This window comes from Cyanistes caeruleus, chromosome 11 (genome assembly GCF_971803275.1).
Source record: "Cyanistes caeruleus chromosome 11, bCyaCae1.hap1.1, whole genome shotgun sequence".
Lineage (NCBI taxonomy): Eukaryota > Metazoa > Chordata > Aves > Passeriformes > Paridae > Cyanistes > Cyanistes caeruleus.
The window spans coordinates 19,524,365-19,544,855 of record NC_141711.1 but is presented as its reverse complement, the minus strand read 5'-3'; the positions used below and the strand labels follow the sequence as shown (position 1 = coordinate 19,544,855).

Here is a 20,491-nt window from a genome sequence, read left to right as displayed (position 1 = left end):
ACTGCTTTGCACATGAGCACAGAAGGGCTTGGCTTGCAAGGGACATTTAAAGGCCATCTAGTCCAATGCCCTGCAGTGAGCAGGGACACCTTTAGATCAGGTTGCTGAGAGCATGAGCTTGAATGTCAGCAGGGATGGATGCCCACCACAGGAGCAACCTGTGCCAGGCTTTTAAAACCCACAGTGTAAAAAACAGCTTTCTTATGTCTAGGCTGAATCTACCATCTTTTAGATTAAAAACATTCCTCCTGAGTCTTTTCACAACAGGCCCTACTAAAAAATCTGTCCCGTTTTTTTTACAAGCTTTCTTAAGGTTCTGAAAGGTAGCAATCAGGTCTCTGTGGAGCCTTCTTTCTTCCAGGCTGAACACCCCCAGCTATCCCAGCCTGTCTCCAAAGCAGAGGAGATCTAGCCCTCAGACCATTTTGTCCCTCCTCTGGATTAGCTCCAACATGACCATGTCCTTCCTGTGCTGGGCACCCAGAGGTGGATGCAGTACTCCAGGAGGGCTCGCAGCAGAGCAGAAGGGTGATGGAATCTCATCCTTCAAGCTGCTGGGCACCCTCCTTTGGAGGCACATGGCTGGCTCATGCCCAGCCTCTCATCTAGCAGCAGCCTCAAGTCCTTCCCAGCAGGGCTGCTCTCCATCCCTTCATCCCCAGCCTGTGAGATCAGCTGGGCTGGGACCATGTCATAGCCCTTGGACAGAGCTGCTGGGCAGAATGAGCTGCCTACTGAAGGAGGCTGATCCCACTTCCCACACAATTCCACCCTGGCCACGAGGTCACAGCAGGCACTGGGGTCATAGCAGGCTGAGGTGACAGCTGGTTCTGAGGTCCCAGAGGTCCCAGAGCCCTGTTCTTGCACAACACCACAAGGACCGAGCAGTCAGTCCTTGACTACGACTGTTGCAGCAGCAGCGGCGACAGCAGCGGCGGCGGCGACAGTGGTGCTGACATTTGAACAGCGGCATCAGGACAGTGGTGGCAGCAAGAGCTGCAGGACTGGCAGAGAGCAAGGCATCATGGCCCTTGCTCTGCGCCTCTTCCTCCTGCTCCTCCTGGCAGCGGCCCTGCCTGACAGGGCTGCCCAGGCTGCTCCACAGCGAGCATGGAGAGCAGGTGAGCAGGCGGCCTGGTTCCCCTTTCCCGGGACGGGGCTCCCTTCTCCCTCAGAAGTGTTTGGGATGGTTTTCCCCAGGGCTTTATGGAAGGCTTCCTCTGTGGAAGGGAGAAAGTCCCCAGGGGCCCCGGGCTGGTCCTGTTGAGGCCTGACCAGGGATGTTGCACAGGGCCTGCAAAGAGTGGGGAAAGAGATCGGAGCCAGCCAGAGTTCCCTGGGCCCCTCTCCAGCTTTGGCCATGTCCATTGACATGTGGCTCCCGCAGCCTTACCCGACCGGATTGCATTGCCCAGTTCCCTAAGGAAGAAGGGGATCCCAGCACACCATGGAATGGTTCTGAGCTGTGCTCTCTTCTAGACTGGGACCGTGACATGGAGTATATAAAAAAGCTGGTAAATGGTGGTTTGAAGACCTTGCCAGATGCTGGAGGCAAGTTCTCAATGTCCCTTTCCACACAAAATAATTAGTGTCAGTGTGCAAAAGCGCAGCCATGTGCCATTTCCCTTAAGAGTTTGAAGGTTGATGGATTCTGGAAACCATTCTATGCTCCCTTTGGGAGCCCGGAGTGATCCCACAGGATTGCTGTCAGTGGGAGGAAGGAGCATTTAGCTGTCAATCTCCTTCCCATGTGCAATGCCAGTGTCTCCTTCCATGTGCTTTGTGCAGCCACGGAGAGGAGCAGAGAGGGAAGGGGCCAGGCCCAGGGCTGTGCCGTACATGGCTCCTTTGCAGGCCCCAGGGAGCCTGAGGATCTCCTACAGGGCCACAGGAGCTGTTCTGTCCTACTGTTCCTTGCAGCCAAGCCACTTGGTGAAGGTGATCTTGCTTCACAACCCACACCCAGGACTGAGCCTCAGGGAGATGGTGAGGGTAGGTCAAGGCCTTTCCCCCAGGGAGAGCGGCCAGCTCAGAGCCCAGAGCTCGGCCAGGGCAGCATCGCTGCAGGTGCCAGGACAGAGCTGTGCACGTGTGTGCCCTTGGCCTGTGTGATCCCCTCACCTCTCCTGCAGCTCAGTGCTGCCTATGCAGATCAGCAGAGATGAGAGAGGCTTCTGTGGCTGTTTAGTTACAGGTGTGTCTGCAGGGAGCGCTTTGCCAGCTCCTGGGTTGGTTACTGCAGACAAGCCCGGCTCCCATCGCAGGGGTAAGTGGTGTGTCCCTCCTGACCCCACAGCCTGAGCAATGGTTTTGTGGAATCCATTCCTGGGAAATTTTTCTCTAACGTCCTCCAACAGGAAGGAACAAAGCTACTGGACCCAAGAAACCCCATGAGCCATCTAATACCATGCAGCAAATGCTGAAGGAAATGCTGCAGGGAGCACAAGGTGGGTTCATGTCCTTCAGCCTCCTCCTGAAGCAGCAGCCGGGGGCTTTCTCTGCACATCTGGACACGCCATGCCCGGCACAGCAGGAAGGGATCCATGGCAGACTCGCTGCCCCGCTGCTGCTTTCACGGCCTGCAGGGCTGTTTCCCAGCCTGGCCTGGCTGCAGCTTCTCCCCAGCCTCTGCAGGAAGGCATTTGGCATCAGCTGACAGGGAGCCCCAAGTGCACCACAGGCCATGCACACCCTGGGAACAACTGCAATTTCCCAGTCTCAGGGTTGACCTGAAATGGCAGCTGTTTTGAGAAGGAAGGGTCCTGACCAATCCCAAAAGTTAATATGATTTCATGATCCTTTTCCATGTCCTTGGCAAGCATTGACCCAAAAGATACCACCTCCAGTCTGTGGAATGGTTCCATCTGATCCAGCTGTACAATGTTCTTTCTCCAGAGAAGAATCAAAAAGCTGTGCTGAAGGCGGCGTTTCCTGGAGGAAGCAGTGGCTCATGGGCAGCCTCTGCTGCTGCAGGAAGGGAGGCCATGCCAGGCACAGTCCCAGGAGGTAATTGCTGTGCCTTTGGGTATCACATTGGGCCGGAGCTTCTCTGGCTCTATCACTTCGGCCTGCTCCAGGAGTGGGTCACAGCCCAGGAGCAGGAAGACCCGAGGTGCCACTAGAGCACTTGCTCTACAGCTTTTTGACTGTCAGTCTCTACTCTGAGGAGGCAAGAATGAGAGGGAGATCTTTTGGATGGGGTAATAGTGGATTTATTGCTCTGGGGAATCTTGGGGATAAAAGACAGAAAATGTGAGTATGCAACAGCTGAAATAGGGAGGCAGTTCAAAGGGAGGGTACAAAACATCAGCTAATCAGAGATACCGTGGGGTGGGGTAAAACGCAAGGTTCACAAAATCATCATCCAATGAGGGAGGTGGACGAGAAAATGAGGTCACATGGACTAATCTAGTGTTGAAGTTCAGGGGATTTCTGAAGTGGAATTCCAGGCATGTGGTGGGCCTAAGACAGGATTGACAGGAGACTCAGGGTACATTGACAACGTGGGGTGGGAGGGCAGCATTTGGACCAAACCAGCAACTTCCGCCATAACACAAAACACCATTAACAAGAAACACACTGCAACATCTGGGCTGAGCCCTGCTGAGGCTTGAGCTGCCATCGCTGCTGCTTGGCAGTGCCTGCCCTTCAGGGATGTTGCACAGAGCATGGAAAGGGGGTTGAGAGTGACCAGGAGCCAGCCAAGAGCTCCCCAGGCCCCTCTGCAGCTTTGGCCATGTCCATTGTAATGTGGCTCCCACGGCCTTACCCAAACCCCTTGCAGTGCCCAGTTCCCTAAGGAAGAAGGGGATACCAGCAGACCATGGAAATAGTTATGATCTGAGATTCCTTCTAGATTGGGATCGTGACATGGATTATCTAGAAGTGCTGGTAAATGGTGGTTTGAAGACCTTGCCAGATGCTGGAGGCAAGTTCTCAATGTCCCCTTCAGCACAGAATAATCAGTGTCATTGTGACAAGGGCTCACTCATGTGTCATTTCCCTTAAGAGTTTGAAGGTTGATGGATTCTGGAAACCATTCTATGCTCCCTTTTGGAGCCCTGAGTGATCCCACAGCATCGCTGTCAGTGGGAGGAAGGAGCATTTAGCTGTCTTCTTAGTCTTCTTCCCATGTGCAATGCCAGTGTGTCCATGTGCTCTGTACAGCCACGGAGAAGAGCAGAGAGGGAAGGGGCCAGGCCCTGGGCTGTGCCCCAGGGCTGCGCTCTGCATGGCTCCTTTGCAGGCCCCAGGGAGCCTGAGGATCTCCTACAGGGCCACAGGAGTTGTTCTTTCCTACTTTTCCTTGCAGCCAAGCCACTTGGTGAAGGTGATCTAGCTTCCCTACTCACATTCAGGACTGAGCCTCACGGAGATGGCGAGGGTAGGTCAAGGTCTTTCCCCCTGGGAATGCTGCCAGCTCAGAGCCCAAAAGTCATCCTGCTAGCAGAGATGACAGAAGCTTCTGTGGCTGCTGAGTTACAGGTGTGTCTGCAGGGAGGATTTTCCCAGACACTTTTCTGGATGCTGCACACAAGCCTAGCTCCCATCACAGGGGTGAGTAGTGTGTCCCTGCTGACACCACTGGATGAGCAATGATTTTGTGGAATCCATTCCTGGAAATTTTTCTCTAAGGTCCTCCAACAGGAAGGAACAAAGCTTCTGGATACAAGAAACCTCGTGAACCATCTAATACCATGCAGCAAATGCTGAAGGAAATGCTGCAGGGAGCACAAGGTGGGTCCATGTCCCTCATCCTTCTCCTGAGACTCAGCAGCCAGGGCCTTTCTCTGCACATCTCGTCACGCCGTTCCCAGCACAGCAGGAAGGGATCCATGGCAGCCTCGCTGTCCTGCTTTTGCTTTCATGGCCTGCAGGGCTGTTTCCCAGCCTGGCCTGGCTGCAGCTTCTCCCCAGCCTCTGCAGGAAGGCATTTGGCATCAGCTGACAGGGAGCCCAAAGTGCACCTCAGCTATGCATACCCTGAGATCCCCTGCAATTCCCCATCTTAGGGTACACCAGGAATGCTGGGTGTTTAGAGAAGGAAGGGTCCTGACCAATCCCAAAAGTTGATATAATTTCCTAATCCTTATCTATGTCCTTGACAAGCATTCACTCCTGAAAATGCTACCTCCCATCTGTGACACAGTTCCATCTGATCCGGTTGTAAAACTTTCTTTTTCCAGAGAAGGACCAGAAAGCTGTGCTGAAGGCGGTGTTTCCCAGAGAAAACAGTGGCTCATGGTCAGCGTCTGCTGCAGGAAGGGAGGCCATGCCAGGCACAGTCTCAGAGGGTAATTGCTGTGTCCCTGGGCCTGAGCCCTGCTGAGGCTTGACCTGTACATCTCTGCTGCTTGGCAGTGCCTGCCCTTCAGGGATGTTTCACAGAGCATGGAAAGGGTGTTGAGAGTGACCAGGAGCCAGCCCAGAGTTCCCCAGGCCCCTCTGCAGCTTTGGCCATGTCCATTGACAATGTGGCTCCCACAGCCTTACCAAAACCCCTTGCAGTGCCCAGTTCCCTAAGTCTGAAGCGGATGCAAGCACACCATGGAAATGGTTCTGATCTGTGCTCCCTTCTAGATTGGGATCGTGACATGGAGTACATGGAAATGCTGGTCAGTGGTGGTTTGAAGACTTTGCCAGATACTGGAGGCAAGTTTTCAGTGTCTCTTTCTGCACAGAATAATCAGTGTCAATGTGGCAAGAGCTCACTCATGTGCCATTTCCCTTAAGAGTCTGAAGATTGATGGATTGTGGAAACGTCACCTTGCTCCCTTCTGGAGCCCTGAGTGATCCCACAGCATCACTGTCAGTGGGAGGAAGGAGCATTTAGCTGTCAATCTCCTTCCCATGTGCAATGCCAGTGTCTCCTTCCATGTGCTCTGTGCAGCCACAGAGAAGAGCAAGAGGGAAGGGGCCAGGGCTGTGCCCTGGGGCTGTGCCTTGTGTGACTCCTTTGCCAGCCCCAGGGAACCTGAGCTGCTCCCGCTGCCGCTGTCAAGCCCTGGCCCTGCCTGGGGTTCACTTCAGAGCTTCTGGCAGCTCCAGGGTGTTCTTTCTCCCCTGACTGCCATGCAAGGGGCTCCTTCCATCCCTGTGTGGGGCCACTGCAGGAACGTGGTCCCCCTGCCCCTGCTCCTGAGGGGAAGGCAGAGATGAGGGAGTGCTTTGGGGGGCAGCAGTCATCCAGGTGCACTCCCAGCCCCTCAGGACTGAGGGAGAAATGGAATTGCTTTCCATTCAGGTCCTCCTACATGGACGAACCAAGACATAGAAGACGGGAAATCCCTGGAGGCATCCCGACTTCTAGACAAGATGTTGAGTGATCTGGAGACACACCGTGGTGGGTGTAATTCCCTCAGCAGCCAGGGCCTTTCTCTGCACATCTGGACACGCCGTGCCCAGCACAGCAGGAAGGGATCCAAAGCAGCCTCACTGCCCCGCTGCTGCTTTCACGGCCTGCAGGGCAGTTTCCCCAGCCTGGCCTGGCTGCAGCTTCTCCCCAGCCTCTGCAGGAAGGCATTTGGCATCAGCTGACAGGGAGCCCAAACAGCAGCACTGGCCATGCACACCCTGACACCCCCTGCAATTTCCCGGTCTCGGGGTAATTCAGGTGTAGGGGCTGTTTGGAGGAGGAAAGGTCCTGGCTAATCCCAAACTTTGATATGATTTCCTAATCTTTATCCATGATTTTGACCATTATTGCCTCATGATGATGCCACCTCCCTGGAAGGAGAATGGTTCTGTCACATCCAGCTGTGCCTCTTCCTTTCTCCAGAGATGAAGAAAATGGCTTTGCTGAAGGCGGTGTTTCCCGAAGGAAACAGGGGACCATGGGCAGCCTCTGGTGAAGGGAGGGAGGTCATGCCAGGCACAGTCTCAGAGAGCAATTGCTGTGCCCCTGGGCCTGAGCCCTGCTGAGGCTTGAGCTGCCATCTCTGCTGCTTGGCAGTGCCTGCCCTTCAGGGATGTTTCACAAAAAGGGTGTTGAGAGTGACCAGGAGCCAGCCCAGAGCTCCCTAGAGCCCTCTGCAGCTTTGGCCATGTCCATTGACATCTGGCTCCCACAGCATTACCCAAACCCCTTGCCGTGCCCAGATCCCAAAGGCAGAAGTCGATCTCAGCACACATTGGAATGGTTCTGATCTGTGCTCCCTTCTAGATGAGGGTGCTGAGACAGCTTCTCCAGCAGCTGGGATGGAAGATGGCTTGAAACCATTAGGAGGTTCTGCAGGTAAGTTCTCAACTTCTGCTCAGAGCATAATCATTAACAACCTGTCAAGAAACAGGTGACAGAAGCTTCTGTGGCTGTTGAGTTACAGGTGTGTCTGCAGAGAGGACTTTCCCAGCTACTTTCCTGATTCCTGAACGCAAGCTCGGCTCCCATCGCAGGGGTGAGTAGTGTGTCCCTGCTGAGCCCACAGGCTGAGCCCTGGTTTGTTGGACACATTCATGTGAAATGGAAATACTTTCTGTTAAGGTCCTCCTAGAGGAAGGAACAAACCTACAGAAGATATCAAGTCCCTGGAGACATCGAAATACATGGATGTGTTGCTGAGTGATCGGGACAGATGTCATGGTGGGTGCATTTCCCCCAGCAGCTGGGGCCTTTCTCTGCACATCTGGACATGGTGGCACAGGAAGTAGGGATCCATGTCAGCCTGGCTGCCCTGCTGCTGCTTTCATGGCCTGCGGGGCTGTTTCCCCAGCCTGGCCTGGCTGCAGCTTCTCCCCAGCCTCTGCAGGAAGGCATTTGGCATCAGCTGTCAGGGAGCTCAAGCTGCACACCTTGGCCATGCATACTCTGAAATCCCCTGCAATTTCCCAGTCTCAGGGTAGATCAAGAGGGGCAGCTTCATGAGGAGGGAGAGTCTTGTGTGTGCCCAAAGAGCTGTGGACTTTTCCTGATCAAGCAATCATGACCAAGACATGGATATGTCTTTGACAAGTATTACTCCCTGAAGAAGCCACCTCCCCGATGGGCAGTAGTTCCATCTGATTCACCTGTGCCTCTTCCTTTCTCCAGAGATGGACCAAAAGTCTTTGCAGAAGGCAGAACTTCCTGCAGAATGCAACAGCTTCATTCCAGATGCCTCTACAGAAAGGGAGGAGATAGCAGACAGTGCCACGGAAGGTATATTGCTGTGCCAGGTTCAGCCAGGCTGAGCAGTCCTGCTGGGGCCCCTCCGTACGAGACACGTCTCGAAACCTGGGAGCGGCTGCATTGGGTGTCCATGGTGGGGAAAGGGCAGAGGAGGAGGCCAAGGCTCCAGTGTGTCCTGACAGGGCCTGGCTCTGTCCCCTTGGGCTAGGGGAGCTGTCAAGTGGAAGGGAGGGTCAGGGGTGCCTCTGGCTGCTCAGGGATGGCTTTGGCCCATGTCCCTGGAAGGAGCCACTGCCCAAGCAGCTGCGCTGTCCCCGGGGTTCTGCTCCCGGCCTTCTGGGCTCTGTTGGGGGGCACAGCCTGTGCCAAGGGATGGTAAGGTAGACAGAGAATGTCCTGGCTGTATCCAGCGTGCTGCCAGCTCATCAGTGTAGCACAGCTTGGGCTCAAGGCTGCCCATAGCTCTCACAGATGTTATCACTACAACAGGAATCGATACTAAGGATCCAGCGCGCATCTCTGGAATTGTCCGCCCGCGGGACGTGCACAAAACCTGCGTGATAGAGTCAGTTCTAACAGTCATCACTGTGCAACTTATATCTATATGCTGTTATTTTGGGATCCGGAAAGTCTACAAGATCAGACGGTAATTTGTTGATTTTTCTCCAGAATTTTCTTAAAACTCTACACACAGCACTGGGAGCCTGATGCATAGTCATGCTGCTGTGCACTTGTTTGTAGTCAATGGTAGTCCACAGAATTCTGCTGAGAGTTCTGCTGCTGCCCGGGCCTTTCATTGGCCTCCGAATTGCTGGGCCTTGTCCTGAGGAGCCCACTTGTGCTGCAGCCAATGCTGGCTCCCACAGGGGCTGCCTGGCCAAGAGCAGCCCCAGGAGCGGCAGGCAGAGGCAAAGCAAGGTGGGCAGGAGGAAGAGTGGGAACGAGATTGCCCTTGAAAGGCAGAGGCGCTCTGGGGCCTGCTCCTGGCCAGGGACCCTGCCCAGAGCCATCCCCTGCTCGCTGGGGCCTTGAGGGGCATTCCATTCCATTCCTGTTTTCCTTCCTATCTACAAGAAGTTCATCTGGATATGCAAATCAACAGAATTACTGAGATTCACCTGAAAGCCCAGAGGAGATTCTGGCACAAAATATTCTCCCTGTGCTGCCCAGCGGGTAACATTCAGAGGAAAATACAGTGGCAGCCGAGGCTCATGGAACTCCCAGAATCCTGAGCCTGAAGAGGAGGCAAACACAGCCTGGCAGTGGCTGAGGAGACTTCTCCACATAGACTCCTCTGCAAGTGTGTCCCTTCAGGAAGAGAAAGCTTTAAACCTTTGCCTCATCTTTCTCCTGTGCTAAAATGTAAGGCTTCTCCTTACATCTTCCTGGACAATCTTGGCAAAGTGAAGGAGCTGGAAGTGAGAGCTAATGAGGTGCTACATCTGCAAATACACATTTAGCAGCTGGAATCACAACTGCAGCACTACAGGTTGGTTGGAGTCTTTCCAAAAGAGCCTATTAAATCTCTGCAAAATACAACAGGATGGACCAAAGAGGTTGAAATCAAAAATCCAAGAACAGGAGAGAAATATGGAAATATTCCTAGCTGATACAGAATCAGCTCCATTAAGTGAAGAAACAAAAGCCCTAGAAAGGAAACATTAATACACAATAGAAGGTGTCTGTAGTAGATTATTTCCTGTCAGGTTGATAATGGTTTCTCTTTAGGCACCCTAGAAATATTCTTCTATTTTAAAAATTGGACAGTAAAGAAAATCTGCACAATTTTTGCTTGACTACTGTCATCAATACCAGCTCCTTGTTCTTGTGAGGCGAGGGGCTATTGGGGGTCAGGTGTCCTTTTTTTAGTTCTGGCTTGCCCATGGAATTTTTACCCATTAGTTGCAGGGACAACCTAACTGTGGGTACTTGGTGGGTGCTTGACAAAAAACAGAGTTTGGCTGGGCTCAGAGGGGGAAGCGGGGCAGGAAAAAAGGAGGGTGGGGACAATTTTGCGGGCTTTCTTCAGGTTTGGAGAAGAACACTTTGGGTGCGGAGCTGTTGTGGTGGGGAGAAGGGAATTTCGCCATCACCCAGACGGAGCGGCTGCTTCTTCTCCTTCTTCCCTCTTTGTTGGTGGCCTCGCACCCCCTGTCCTGCCGGGACGTGTGGCAGTGCCAGCCACCGCTGCAGAGCTGCTGATCCACCTCAGCCACCAGCCCAGGATCTCTGCTCATCCCTGCTGTTCCAGCCGGCTGTTCCTCAGAGCCCTGCAGGAGCACCGGGACTGCCCGCCCGTGGGGGTTTGTGAAGCAAAGCCTCTCCTCCATCCCTTCCCGTCTCGGCCGAGAAAGCTGCCACGGGGTCCCTGGTTCTGTTTTCTTGCTAATGCTGTAGTTACTGTTGTTTGTTTGCCTGGTTATACTAGGAAAGAACTGTTATTCCTATCCCCAGATCTCTGCCTATAGGCCCCTTGATTTCAGAATTATAATAATTCGGAGGGAGGGGGTCTACATTCTTCCATTCCAAGGGAGGCTCCCGCCCTCCCTAGCAGACAGACACCTGTCTTCTAAAACCAAGACAGGGGCATCTCGGCAATTTGTTCCAAGTGGCACAAAAGTTGAGAGGAGGCTGTAGGTGTGGCATGTGCTAAACAGATCTGCAGGTGATAACGACATCCTTGGACAGGAGCAGGGACTGATGGCACTCAACGAACTGAACTTAGAGAGCGGAATGAAATGTTAAATTTGCACGGCCTTGTCTGTAGAAACACTCAGATTCTTCTGGATGAACTGATGTCATCTCATTTTATTTTCTAACTTTGCCTGGAGCTGATACTGTTTTCTACTAAAGGGTGTAAGAAGTTTTGTACTACAGACAAGTCTGCCAAAAACCACATGGCTTCAAGTTTTGGAAGAAGTTAGCTGCAGCAGGTGAATATATTCCATCATATGAAGCACAGACTACTTGTGGGTCCCTAGTCATGGAAGACTCAGAAGCTAAGTATGGAAATCAGATTACTCTCATTGGGAACACTTTGAAGGAGCATTTTGATTTCACAAGAAGGGATAATGGAAGGTATTGTTATTTATGATAGAGAGAACCGTACAGAGCGATTTAAATAGATTAATTTAGCAGTGTGGAAAACGTATAGCATCTCTTTCTGTGGAAGGGCTGCGTTTATTTCAAATGCAAAAGTATTTCAAAGCTAATAATAATAACAATAATAATAATAATAGCAAAACCTTGATTTCAAATCCAGTCACGTAATTGCAAGTTCATTTATCCCCAGTGTGCTTTCTGCCCGGGGACGGCAGCTCAGATCAAAGGTGCACACAACAAAGGCGGCGAGCGCGGATGGGCAGCGGCAGGCAGGCAGGGCAGCTCAGCACCACGGGACACACCTGGGGACAGGGACACACCTGGGGACAGGGACACACCTCGGGAGAGAGGAACACACCTGGGGACAGGGACACACCTGGGGACAGGGACACACCTGGGGACAGGGACACACCTCGGGAGAGAGGGACACACCTCGGGACAAGGACACACCTGGGGACAGGGACACACCTCGGGAGAGAGGGACACACCTGGGAACAGGAACACACCTGGGGACAGGGACACACCTGGGGACAGGGACACACCTCGGCAGAGAGGGACACACCTGGGGACAGGGACACACCTGGGGACAGGGACACACCTGGGGACAGGGACACACCTCGGGAGCAGCCCGAGCCCAGATCCGCCCCACAGCCGATGCTCTGGGACACGCTAGAGCTGCCAGCACCAAGGCTGGAGGTCAGGAATGAGGAGGGGGCTCTTTGGGTGGGCTCCAGGGAGCAGCTTCTACACCCAAAGTCACAAAGACAAAAAACAGCGCCCGAGGCTCTGTGAGGACTCTTATCCTGGGAAGGATTAGGGGGAGGTTTCAACTTCTCAGCAAATCAGGGAGAGCCAGGGGAGGTACAGAAGGTGGGGTTTACCATGCTCTAACAAATGGCGAAACACAGGGAGGGGACACAGACTGACAAGCAGAGAAACAATCCACTGGGGCGTCGTGGTTTGGGGGAATTCCAAAGGGGAGGCCAAGCCGGGGGTTGGCACAAGGGGGGATTGACAGGGAACCTGCTGGAACAAGGGACAGGAATCGGGGTGGATTGGCACTCAAGGGGAAAGGCATAACACAGGATTGACAGCCCAGGGGGGAGGCACAGGGAACATTTCAGGGTGAAGAGGCAGGGCTGGGACAGGGATTGGCAGGCGACTGAGGAGCTACAGCTTGGGGCGAAGCAGCTGAGCTGCGGGGTGGCAGAACATCCCAAGGGAAGGGAACACAGTATTCACAGCATGAAGAGCACAGATGCACCGCAGCACTCATCTCTGGGTTCCTCCAGTTCCTGGGGCACAGAAATCCCTCCCTTTTCCAGCCCTAATCCTGCCAGGGAGGCTCCTGCATGGAGAACACCACCAGCCAGGTGTGGATGTCACCTGTGCTCCAGGGGTGTCCTTGTCCTTGAGTCTCCTCCTGCAGCCTGCAGAAAGGCTCCCAATAACATTGAAATGACTAGTTTTAATGGAGTTCTGTGTTGAAACAGCTCACAATGGGCAAGATGAATGTGAGCTGGGAGAGCTGCTGAAGTACATAAAGAAAACCAGGCCCTGCATTGTTTTTAAAGGCAGATTTATGAACCATCCATCAGCTCAACATGCAGAGACCTGAGTTCACTTGGCAGGGGTTTATTATTTTTGGTTGAAGGTAAGCAAACCAATGCTTTTGGATTTTGGTTTGCATTTTAACCAAGCTTAGAATGAAGCAACATTTTCAGTGACAGAAGTCTTCTCAGCACCATGGGGACATATGCTGCCATGCCAAGCTTTATAAAAATGCTTTCTGTTTTCCATTGCATTAGAAGCGAAACTGTAAACCCGTGATCTGGCCCAGAATATAATATATCAAGTGCCAGGTCTGGGGTGAGGGCTATAAAACAGGTGTAAAAAAGCTTATGTGGCTTAGATTGTGTATCCTTAAATTTAAAGGGCTTCCCATCCCTCCTTGATTAAACAAATTCATCTGCACACACTGGTTATGTACCTAGTGGATGAGGTGCATTGTAAAATCACTCTAGATTTTGTATTTTAGAAGATTAATTTGTCCTTTAAAAGCTGCACCCTGTCTGATGTTAAACCCCAGGATACATCAGCTTGTTTGTCTCTTGTTAAACCCTGCAGAAGAGACCACTGGTCAGAGATGAGCCTGAACCCATCTCTGCAAGTAAAAACAGTGAAGTTCCAACTCAGTCATTTGATGCGTGTCTCCACTAAAAGTTCATTTGAACCTCAAAGCTTGGATTCAGATCAAAATATCCACTGAGGGGGAGATGGAAACCTAACTTTGTCTTTCTCCTAATTTCAACCACAACTGGTAGTCTGGAAACATGTTTTGTTTGGAGAAATCTGCTTTATATCACATGCTACGAAGAGCTACAATCCTGTGATTATCATTTGACTTTTATATGAAATACTACTGGAAATAAAGATTTTAAAATTACTCAGTTAGTTGAGATATAAAAAACCAGGATCAGCTGTGAAGAATCACAGAATGATCTTAGGACACTGAATGATGGGATGGTGGCAGGAACCACATATATGAAATCAGATTCATTTTGGGGGCTAAAAACCAAAATTAACCCCAAGCAATGCTTTCAGCTCCAGTGAAGCAGATACAGTAATGAACTTAGAGGTTATTACAGCTGATGAAGAGTTATATCCTTGAGCTTTTTAACTCCAAGACTGCATCTGCAGTTATTAAGCTGCAGGGAGGAAAGCAAATAAAATATTAAAATGTGTTACAAAGGAAACAGAGAACAATACAAAGAAAATAATTATGCACATTCACAGAACATGTGTATCAGAGCAAGGAAATTCATGATCATTTCACTGAAACGAATTAAAGTGAAAGTGAAAAGAATAGGCAAGGAGACTAGGTCCATTTTTAATGCCTTTATTGAGGTCAGCTGTAGGTGGGGGAGCTTGACCACTGCTATTTGCAATGGACGACCCAGAGGAGGAGGCGTTCAGCTTTGCCACATGGCAGAGCTGGGGCTTCCGTCCTCATGACAGTCCCTAGGAAGACACTGGCTCGTTGTAAATCTTGGGTAGTCATGGATAGCAAGTGTTGTTTTAGCTATGGCAACGAGGTCCAGAACATCAGTCAGCTGCCCAACGTTCTCCCTTGCTCCTCAATGTAGTTTAGAGTCTGGTTTGTGCCATGGCTCGCTGATTCTAGGGGTCTTCAGATGTTAATCCCACTTCTCCTGGGTGTTACCCCCCATGGGAGTTGGGCTCATCTACACACTGGGTGCTGTCATCGGTGCCATAGGGGGGTACTGGGTGCAGCAGAGGCAATAGACAAGGCCAGGTGGCATTAACAAGGCTGTTACAACAACATTGATAGTTACCAAACACGACATAGCATGAGGTATTTTAACAAAGAAGGCCCGTTACGGTGACAACATTCTACTGTTTAAACTGTAAACATCTTTGTATACTGGTCAGGAGGTCACATTTTACTCCTCACAATATCCCGCCTCTGTCTTTTTGATCGGGCCTTGGGCCCGCATTGGTTCGGCTCCTCTGGCTCCTGGAAATACAGTCTTCTCAACTTCCAGTATTGAACCTTTTGGGCAGTTTGATGTTTTTTATTTTGAGTTTCTATTCTCATCATTTTGATTTGCTCTTGATCCGTTACCCCTGGGATTTGGAGGCTTGCTCGGAGTGTAGATGTTACTGTTCATATTAGGCATGGGAGTAGACATGGTAGGAACAGAAAACTTACGAATGCGCTAGCTATGATAAACACCGCTTTCTTCCACCATCCTCCTTCAAATGACCAAAAGTCATCCCACCAATAGGAATTTATCAGGGGAGTCCAATCTTGGGTACCCACGTATGCAATTTTACGTATTTCTTTAGAGGTATTTTTGATTACTTCAGCTTTGTCGTCGATCACGAAGCAGCACTCCAATGAATTAAACTTCCCACAAACTCCCCCTTCATCAGCTAATAAATAATCTACTGCGAGCCAGATTTGGTAAACTACAGCTCGAGTCTGGGCTAACTGATTGCTAATGTGGTCTAGAGCAAGGGCTGTTTTGTTAGAGACAATCTCAAGTACTGCTTTGTGTCAAATTATTCTGTTCAACATGTAAATTGGAGTACGATAACTCCAAGATCCATCTTGGGCCCAAGTGGCTGGCCCATATGATCTGATTATTTCTTCTGGGGTCCAGATTTTTCCTTTCCGTTCCTGAGCACTCCCCATGTCAATTATATGTCATTTCTTTTGGTTAGCTCTTTTTAGGTCATCATAGAGTGGAACTCCTAGACTTGATCCCGACTCCTTTGGGAGGAGGAAGAAAGCAGGTTTGATAATTCATACAGTGCAACTCCCTCCCCAGTCCCCAGGGAGATGGGTGTTTGCTGTATTCCCACAGATCAAAAATAGGTGTTCAGGAACTTTCCAGAAATCATCTTGTACCTCGATAGGGCATTCCCAGTATTTGGATAGCTCTCTGACTCCCCAAAAGGGGTTTATCCCTTTCTCAGCACATTCGTATAGCCTATATTCTTCATGGTAAATACACTTTTCCCCCTTTTCCCATGGACCAATATCGATTGGGTCCTCGAGGAACCCAATGACTATTTACCTCCTTTACTATCAAGTACCTTTTGCCAGCCGTTTTTCCCACTTGGGTTTTATACCTCTTCCCTGCTCTTTTTATACATCCTTCACCAATCACAATTTCAAACCCCACTGCTCTCTTCTCCTCTCCCCTATAGCTTGGGGTTTTTGTTCCATTAATTTCCATCTCAAAATTTCAAATGGTCCCAAACTGATTCCTTCCCATGGCCAAATTGCAGACATTTGGGTATTCCCACAAACCCAACAGTTTGTAAGATTCAGTTCTTTACTGATCTTTCCTATTAAGTCTATGAACAGATTCTTTCCTAGACGTTCATCTAAGCTTCCCTTTTTCCCTATTAGTGACTTTTCCTTTACCATGTCATCCAATCCTTCACGTTTGAAACAGAACCAAGCTTCTTCTACAGGGCATTCCCCAAGCAGGTGCTGCCTAAATGAGGCAGCATTTCTCGTAACCCAATCTGTTTTCCCATTCTCTTGGCAGGTGCCCAACTGGGAATGATCAAAACAAGTGGGGTTAATGTTTGTATGGACCCTCATTAGGGACCCAAGGTTCTCTCCATCATAAAGAGGGTGATAGCACTTTGTACATCCAGCTCCTGTACCCTCTACAATGTTATTCATGAGTAGGACTAGTATCAGTCCTCCCAAGAGTCTGGTATGAGCCATTTGTGGTGTGGCAGGCTTCATGGCTCACCTGCTCTTTGGCCTCACCTGGTCTTGCCTCTTGGGTCTGCGAGTTTTCCTGGAAGAGATGGTAGTTGTTCCCACTTTCTGTTAATTTAATAGCCCTTAGGGAATGCTCTGCAGGAGATGTTGGTCTTCAATACCTTTCCTTTAACTTCCAGTCTTATAATTTGGTTCCATAACTGTTAACAATAACCATCAATATAACTGTTCCAATAATACCAGTTAACAATAAACATTGGTATAACCGTTCTTACAATGACAGCCTGCAATAACCATCGATATAACAGTTCTTACAATGACAGTTGGCAATAACCATCGATATAACCATTGTCCTAGAGTGACTTTACCTTTAAGATAGCTTTGAGAGCTAAAGAAGTTAAAGCTGCTGAAAGCTGATGAGAGTTTTTTCTTCTGACCAATTATTGGTCATTTCTGAGAATTGGCAGCAGTTTTAACCATTAAGAAGTGAGATCAACTTGTGAACACCACCTTAAGATGTAAAGCCAGAGTTCTCTTGTTTTCTTTAGTTCCCAGCTTCTGACGAAATAACAAAGCTCCGTCTCGACCTCTCTCCCCGCCCCTCGCCCTCCCCCTCCAGGCCGGACAAAGCCGCAAAAAGCAAGGAACAGAAACGGAGCTGGCCAGCCTGACTGGGTTTGCAGTTTCTGCCGCTGACACCATGAACATCTGCAACTTTCCAAGACTTTACCTCTTTTACTACCTAGATGAAATTTACAGATTACTCCTTTTCCCAGAAAAAGAAAAAAGGACATGAAAAAGTCATCATAAAACCATTAAAGACAGTGAAAAAAAGAGTTAAGTTTTAGATAAAGAAGAGAATAAAGAGATGCTTTAATTAAGCTGAAATATTTTTCTGTTGAAGCTATAGAAATGGACAATAGTGTTCTGAAAAAAAAGTCCTTTAATTCATGACAGAGTGTATTGAGAAGAATGGAGTGTTCAAAGTGTGAATTTTGAGCAAAAAGTGGAGTAGTTGTGATACAGTGAAGTGCTGGAACAGAAAGGAAGAAGTAATAGTTGAAGATTTGAGAGGCTGTTTGAAGCAAAGGAAAAACTTGTTTCCAGAGAAGCTCACAGAGACAAATAAAGAGGACTTCTGCCTTTAAATAGCTCATCCTTAAAAATGACCTCCCTAGACTCATTTGACCCATAACACACCTCAGAGTGACGTGAAATAAGAAGAGAAAACTGATGACAGATTTCCAGGCAGCTGACATCAGAGAAATAGAAAGATACAACTGAAATAGTTTTCTTGTGAGAAACTCCATAAATTAGCAGGAAAAAGACTTCTGTTTCTCTACAAAGACTGATGAAAAGACTAGCAAAAACTGAGACTGTTTTAAACACTAAAATTCCAAAGTTTTTTGTCTCTATGTTGTCATGTAAACAAAACAATGGTTAAGTAATGAGAAAGAAAGGAGTTTTCTGGAAGTTTTATTCTGGTTTTCTTATTCTTGTAGTTTTCTTAATAAACTTTCTTTATTCCTTTTAAGTTTTAAGCCTGTTTTGCTCTTGTTCTAATCCATATCTCACAGCAAAAAATAAATAAGTTTTCTAGTGATTTTTTAGTTACTGCTTTAAAACCAAGGGGAGAGGTTTGGGAAAGGAATCCCTTTTCCTGAGATTTTCTAATGTCCTTCCAGTAATTCCTAAGTATTTACGTGTTATTGCCTCTCATTCTGAATAATCTCTTGCACGGTATGGTGTTATCAGGAAAGGGAGCCCGAACATCATCTCACATGGGGAGACCCCAAGGTCTGATCGAGGCCTCGCCCTAACTTTTAAGAGGGCAAGGGGTAGACACTTGAGCCAGTTCATTTGGGTTTCAGCCATTAATTTGGTCAACACATTCTTTAGGGTTTTGTTCATCTTCTCCACTCTCCATGAGCTCTGGGGGTGCCATGGAGTGTGTAATCTCCATTTCATCCCCAGAGCTCTGATTGTTGCTTGTAACATTTGGGCAATAAAATGTGCCCCCTGTCAGCATCGAGGTAATTAACTAGCCCCTCTCTGGGAATGATGTGCTCTAATATAATTTTGGCAACCACTTCTGCTGTTTCCTTCTTAGTTGGGAAGGCTTCTACCCACTGAGTAAGATGATGAACTATTACTAATAGGTGTTTGTAACCTTGTATAGGAGGCATCTCTGTGAAGTATGCGTGTGTGTTTTGGAAGGGTCTAAAGGTTAGTTCTTTCCCTCCAGGCTCAGTTTTCCTCATTACCTTCTGGTTCACCTTTTGACAGATTATACACCCTTTGGTTATAGCTTTTGCTAAATCATATATCCCAATACACAGATTTTCCCTTAAGAAGTGGTCACATAAACCTTGGGTTCCCCAATGGGTAAATACATGTGTCTTGGTTAGTATCTTTCAGGCTAAAGCGGTGTTTAAAAATCTGTGGCCATCAGACGTAAACCACTTCTCTTGTTTCCCTTGATGTAGTCTCAATTCTTTAATTGCTTTTAGTTCTTTTTTACTGAATATTGGGTCTTCCCCCTTCTCTGTCCCAGGTGGTGTGTTATTTAATTTGAGAATTCTTATTGGCTCCTCCAGATCCAAGGCTGTTTCTTTGGCTATCCTGTCGGCTAATTGATTTCCCCTCTCTTCCAAGGTACTCCCTTTCTGATGTCCCCTGATGTGTACTACCACTATTTCTACGGTAGTTTAGTAGTCTAGGTTTAGTAGACTAGGTAGGACGGTAGTCTAGGTTTAGGCAGAGATTCCAATACAGATCTTATTCATTCTTCATGTACCAAATTCTTCTCTTTTGAATTCAAATATCCCTGCTCTTCCCATATTTTCCCAGAAGTGTGGACTATTCCGAAAACGTATCATGAATCAGTGTAAATAGTCCCTCTATCTCCTTCTAACAAATCCAATCCTCTTTTTAGGGCATATATTTCACAGCACTGGGCTGACCAGTTGAGAGGTAATTTCCCTTTCTCTAGAATTTCCATGTTTTCTCTTTCTGTCCTTACAATTACTGCATATCCCAAGTTTCTTTTGCCCTCCACTACTCTTGAGGACCCATCAACAAATCATATCTTTCCACAGGGCAGAGGTACGTCTTCTAGATCTCCCCTTACTTTAGTCTGTAGATTTACAAATTCTAGACAGTCATGTTCTAGCTCAGGTAAGGGCTCCCCCGCTAGAAATTGTGCTGGATTTAAGCTTTATGAGGTGACCAATTCTAAACTATTTGTATTCATCAAGATAATTTCATATTTCAATCTCCTGCAATCCTTTAGCCAATGTTGGGCCCTCTGACTCAGGACAGTTTTAAGATCATGTGAGTGTGAATTTTAAACTTTCCTTGCAAAGTCAATTTTTGGGTTTCCTCTATCAGAGTAGCTGCTGCTTCTATTGCTTTTAGGCAGGTTGGCCACCCTCGAGCTACTGGATGTAATAGTTCTGACAGGTAAGCTACTGGCTTTTGGCACCCTCCCCACTCTTGAGTCAATACTCCATAAGTGGCTCCTTCCTCTGTATTTATAAACAGATATAATTCTTTCTTAAGGTCAGGTAGGCTTAAAATTGGTGCTGAAGATAACTTCTCTTTTAGATCACTCAGTTGCTTCTCATCTTCAGCTGTGCATTCTATGGGTTCAGGATCCACTAGCTTATTATGGAGAAACCTCACACTCTGGGTGTACTGGTCCAGTCACAATTTTCCATACCCAAAAAGACCTAAGAGTTTCCTTACATCTCTTTTGGTTTTGAGTGGAATAGATAAGATGCCAGATATTCTTTCAGGGATCAGCTTTTTGTATCCTTCCCCAATTATGTGCCCTAGGTAAGTGATTTTGGTTTCTACAAATTGAAGTTTGTCCTGGGACACTTTCAAGCCTTTGGTCCCAAGGAAATTGAGAAGCTGGATACTTGTCTCTCTTACCCCACTTTTCTCTTTTCCAGATATTAGCAAATCATCCACATGTTGTAGGATTTGTATTTCATTTTCAAGAATGAATTGTT

At 48.7% G+C, this 20,491-nt stretch overlaps 1 protein-coding gene across 5 annotated transcripts; it reads left to right on the top strand.

The window, feature by feature from the left end:
• The first annotated feature begins 846 nt into the window (after positions 1-846).
• LOC111943949 (uncharacterized) lies at positions 847-11,336 on the top strand. Of its 5 annotated transcripts, none has more exons than XR_015274917.1 (18): positions 847-1,121; positions 1,921-1,992; positions 2,189-2,266; positions 2,358-2,447; positions 2,896-3,006; positions 4,313-4,384; positions 4,486-4,557; positions 4,636-4,737; positions 5,187-5,294; positions 5,581-5,652; positions 6,245-6,343; positions 7,163-7,234; positions 7,323-7,394; positions 7,481-7,579; positions 8,027-8,134; positions 8,594-8,750; positions 9,179-9,593; positions 10,134-11,336. XR_015274917.1 is itself a non-coding variant. In XM_086845756.1 (18 exons), exons 1-18 carry the CDS (start codon positions 1,025-1,027, stop codon positions 9,213-9,215), a joined length of 1,590 nt encoding a protein of 529 aa, XP_086701882.1. In that variant the 5' UTR covers positions 850-1,024; the 3' UTR covers positions 9,216-9,889. The 5 variants fall into 5 exon arrangements, 3 of the variants coding, with proteins under 3 accessions (XP_086701883.1, XP_086701884.1, XP_086701882.1); XR_015274918.1 differs by lacking the exon at positions 10,134-11,336 and adding an exon at positions 8,846-9,022 and having other exon boundaries at positions 9,179-9,889; XM_086845756.1 differs by lacking the exon at positions 10,134-11,336 and adding an exon at positions 1,480-1,551 and having other exon boundaries at positions 850-1,121; positions 9,179-9,889.
• The last annotated feature ends 9,155 nt before the right edge of the window (positions 11,337-20,491 follow it).

Bases quoted from the DNA above. Each gene is read 5' to 3' on its own strand.
- LOC111943949 (XM_086845756.1), top strand. From the start codon at position 1,025: ATGGCCCTTGCTCTGCGCCTCTTCCTCCTGCTCCTCCTGGCAGCGGCC. The intron at 2,448-2,895 runs GTGGGTTCATGT...TTCTTTCTCCAG, and splicing joins AATGCTGCAGGGAGCACAAG to AGAAGAATCAAAAAGCTGTG. The intron at 7,235-7,322 runs GTAAGTTCTCAA...GTTGAGTTACAG, and splicing joins ACCATTAGGAGGTTCTGCAG to GTGTGTCTGCAGAGAGGACT.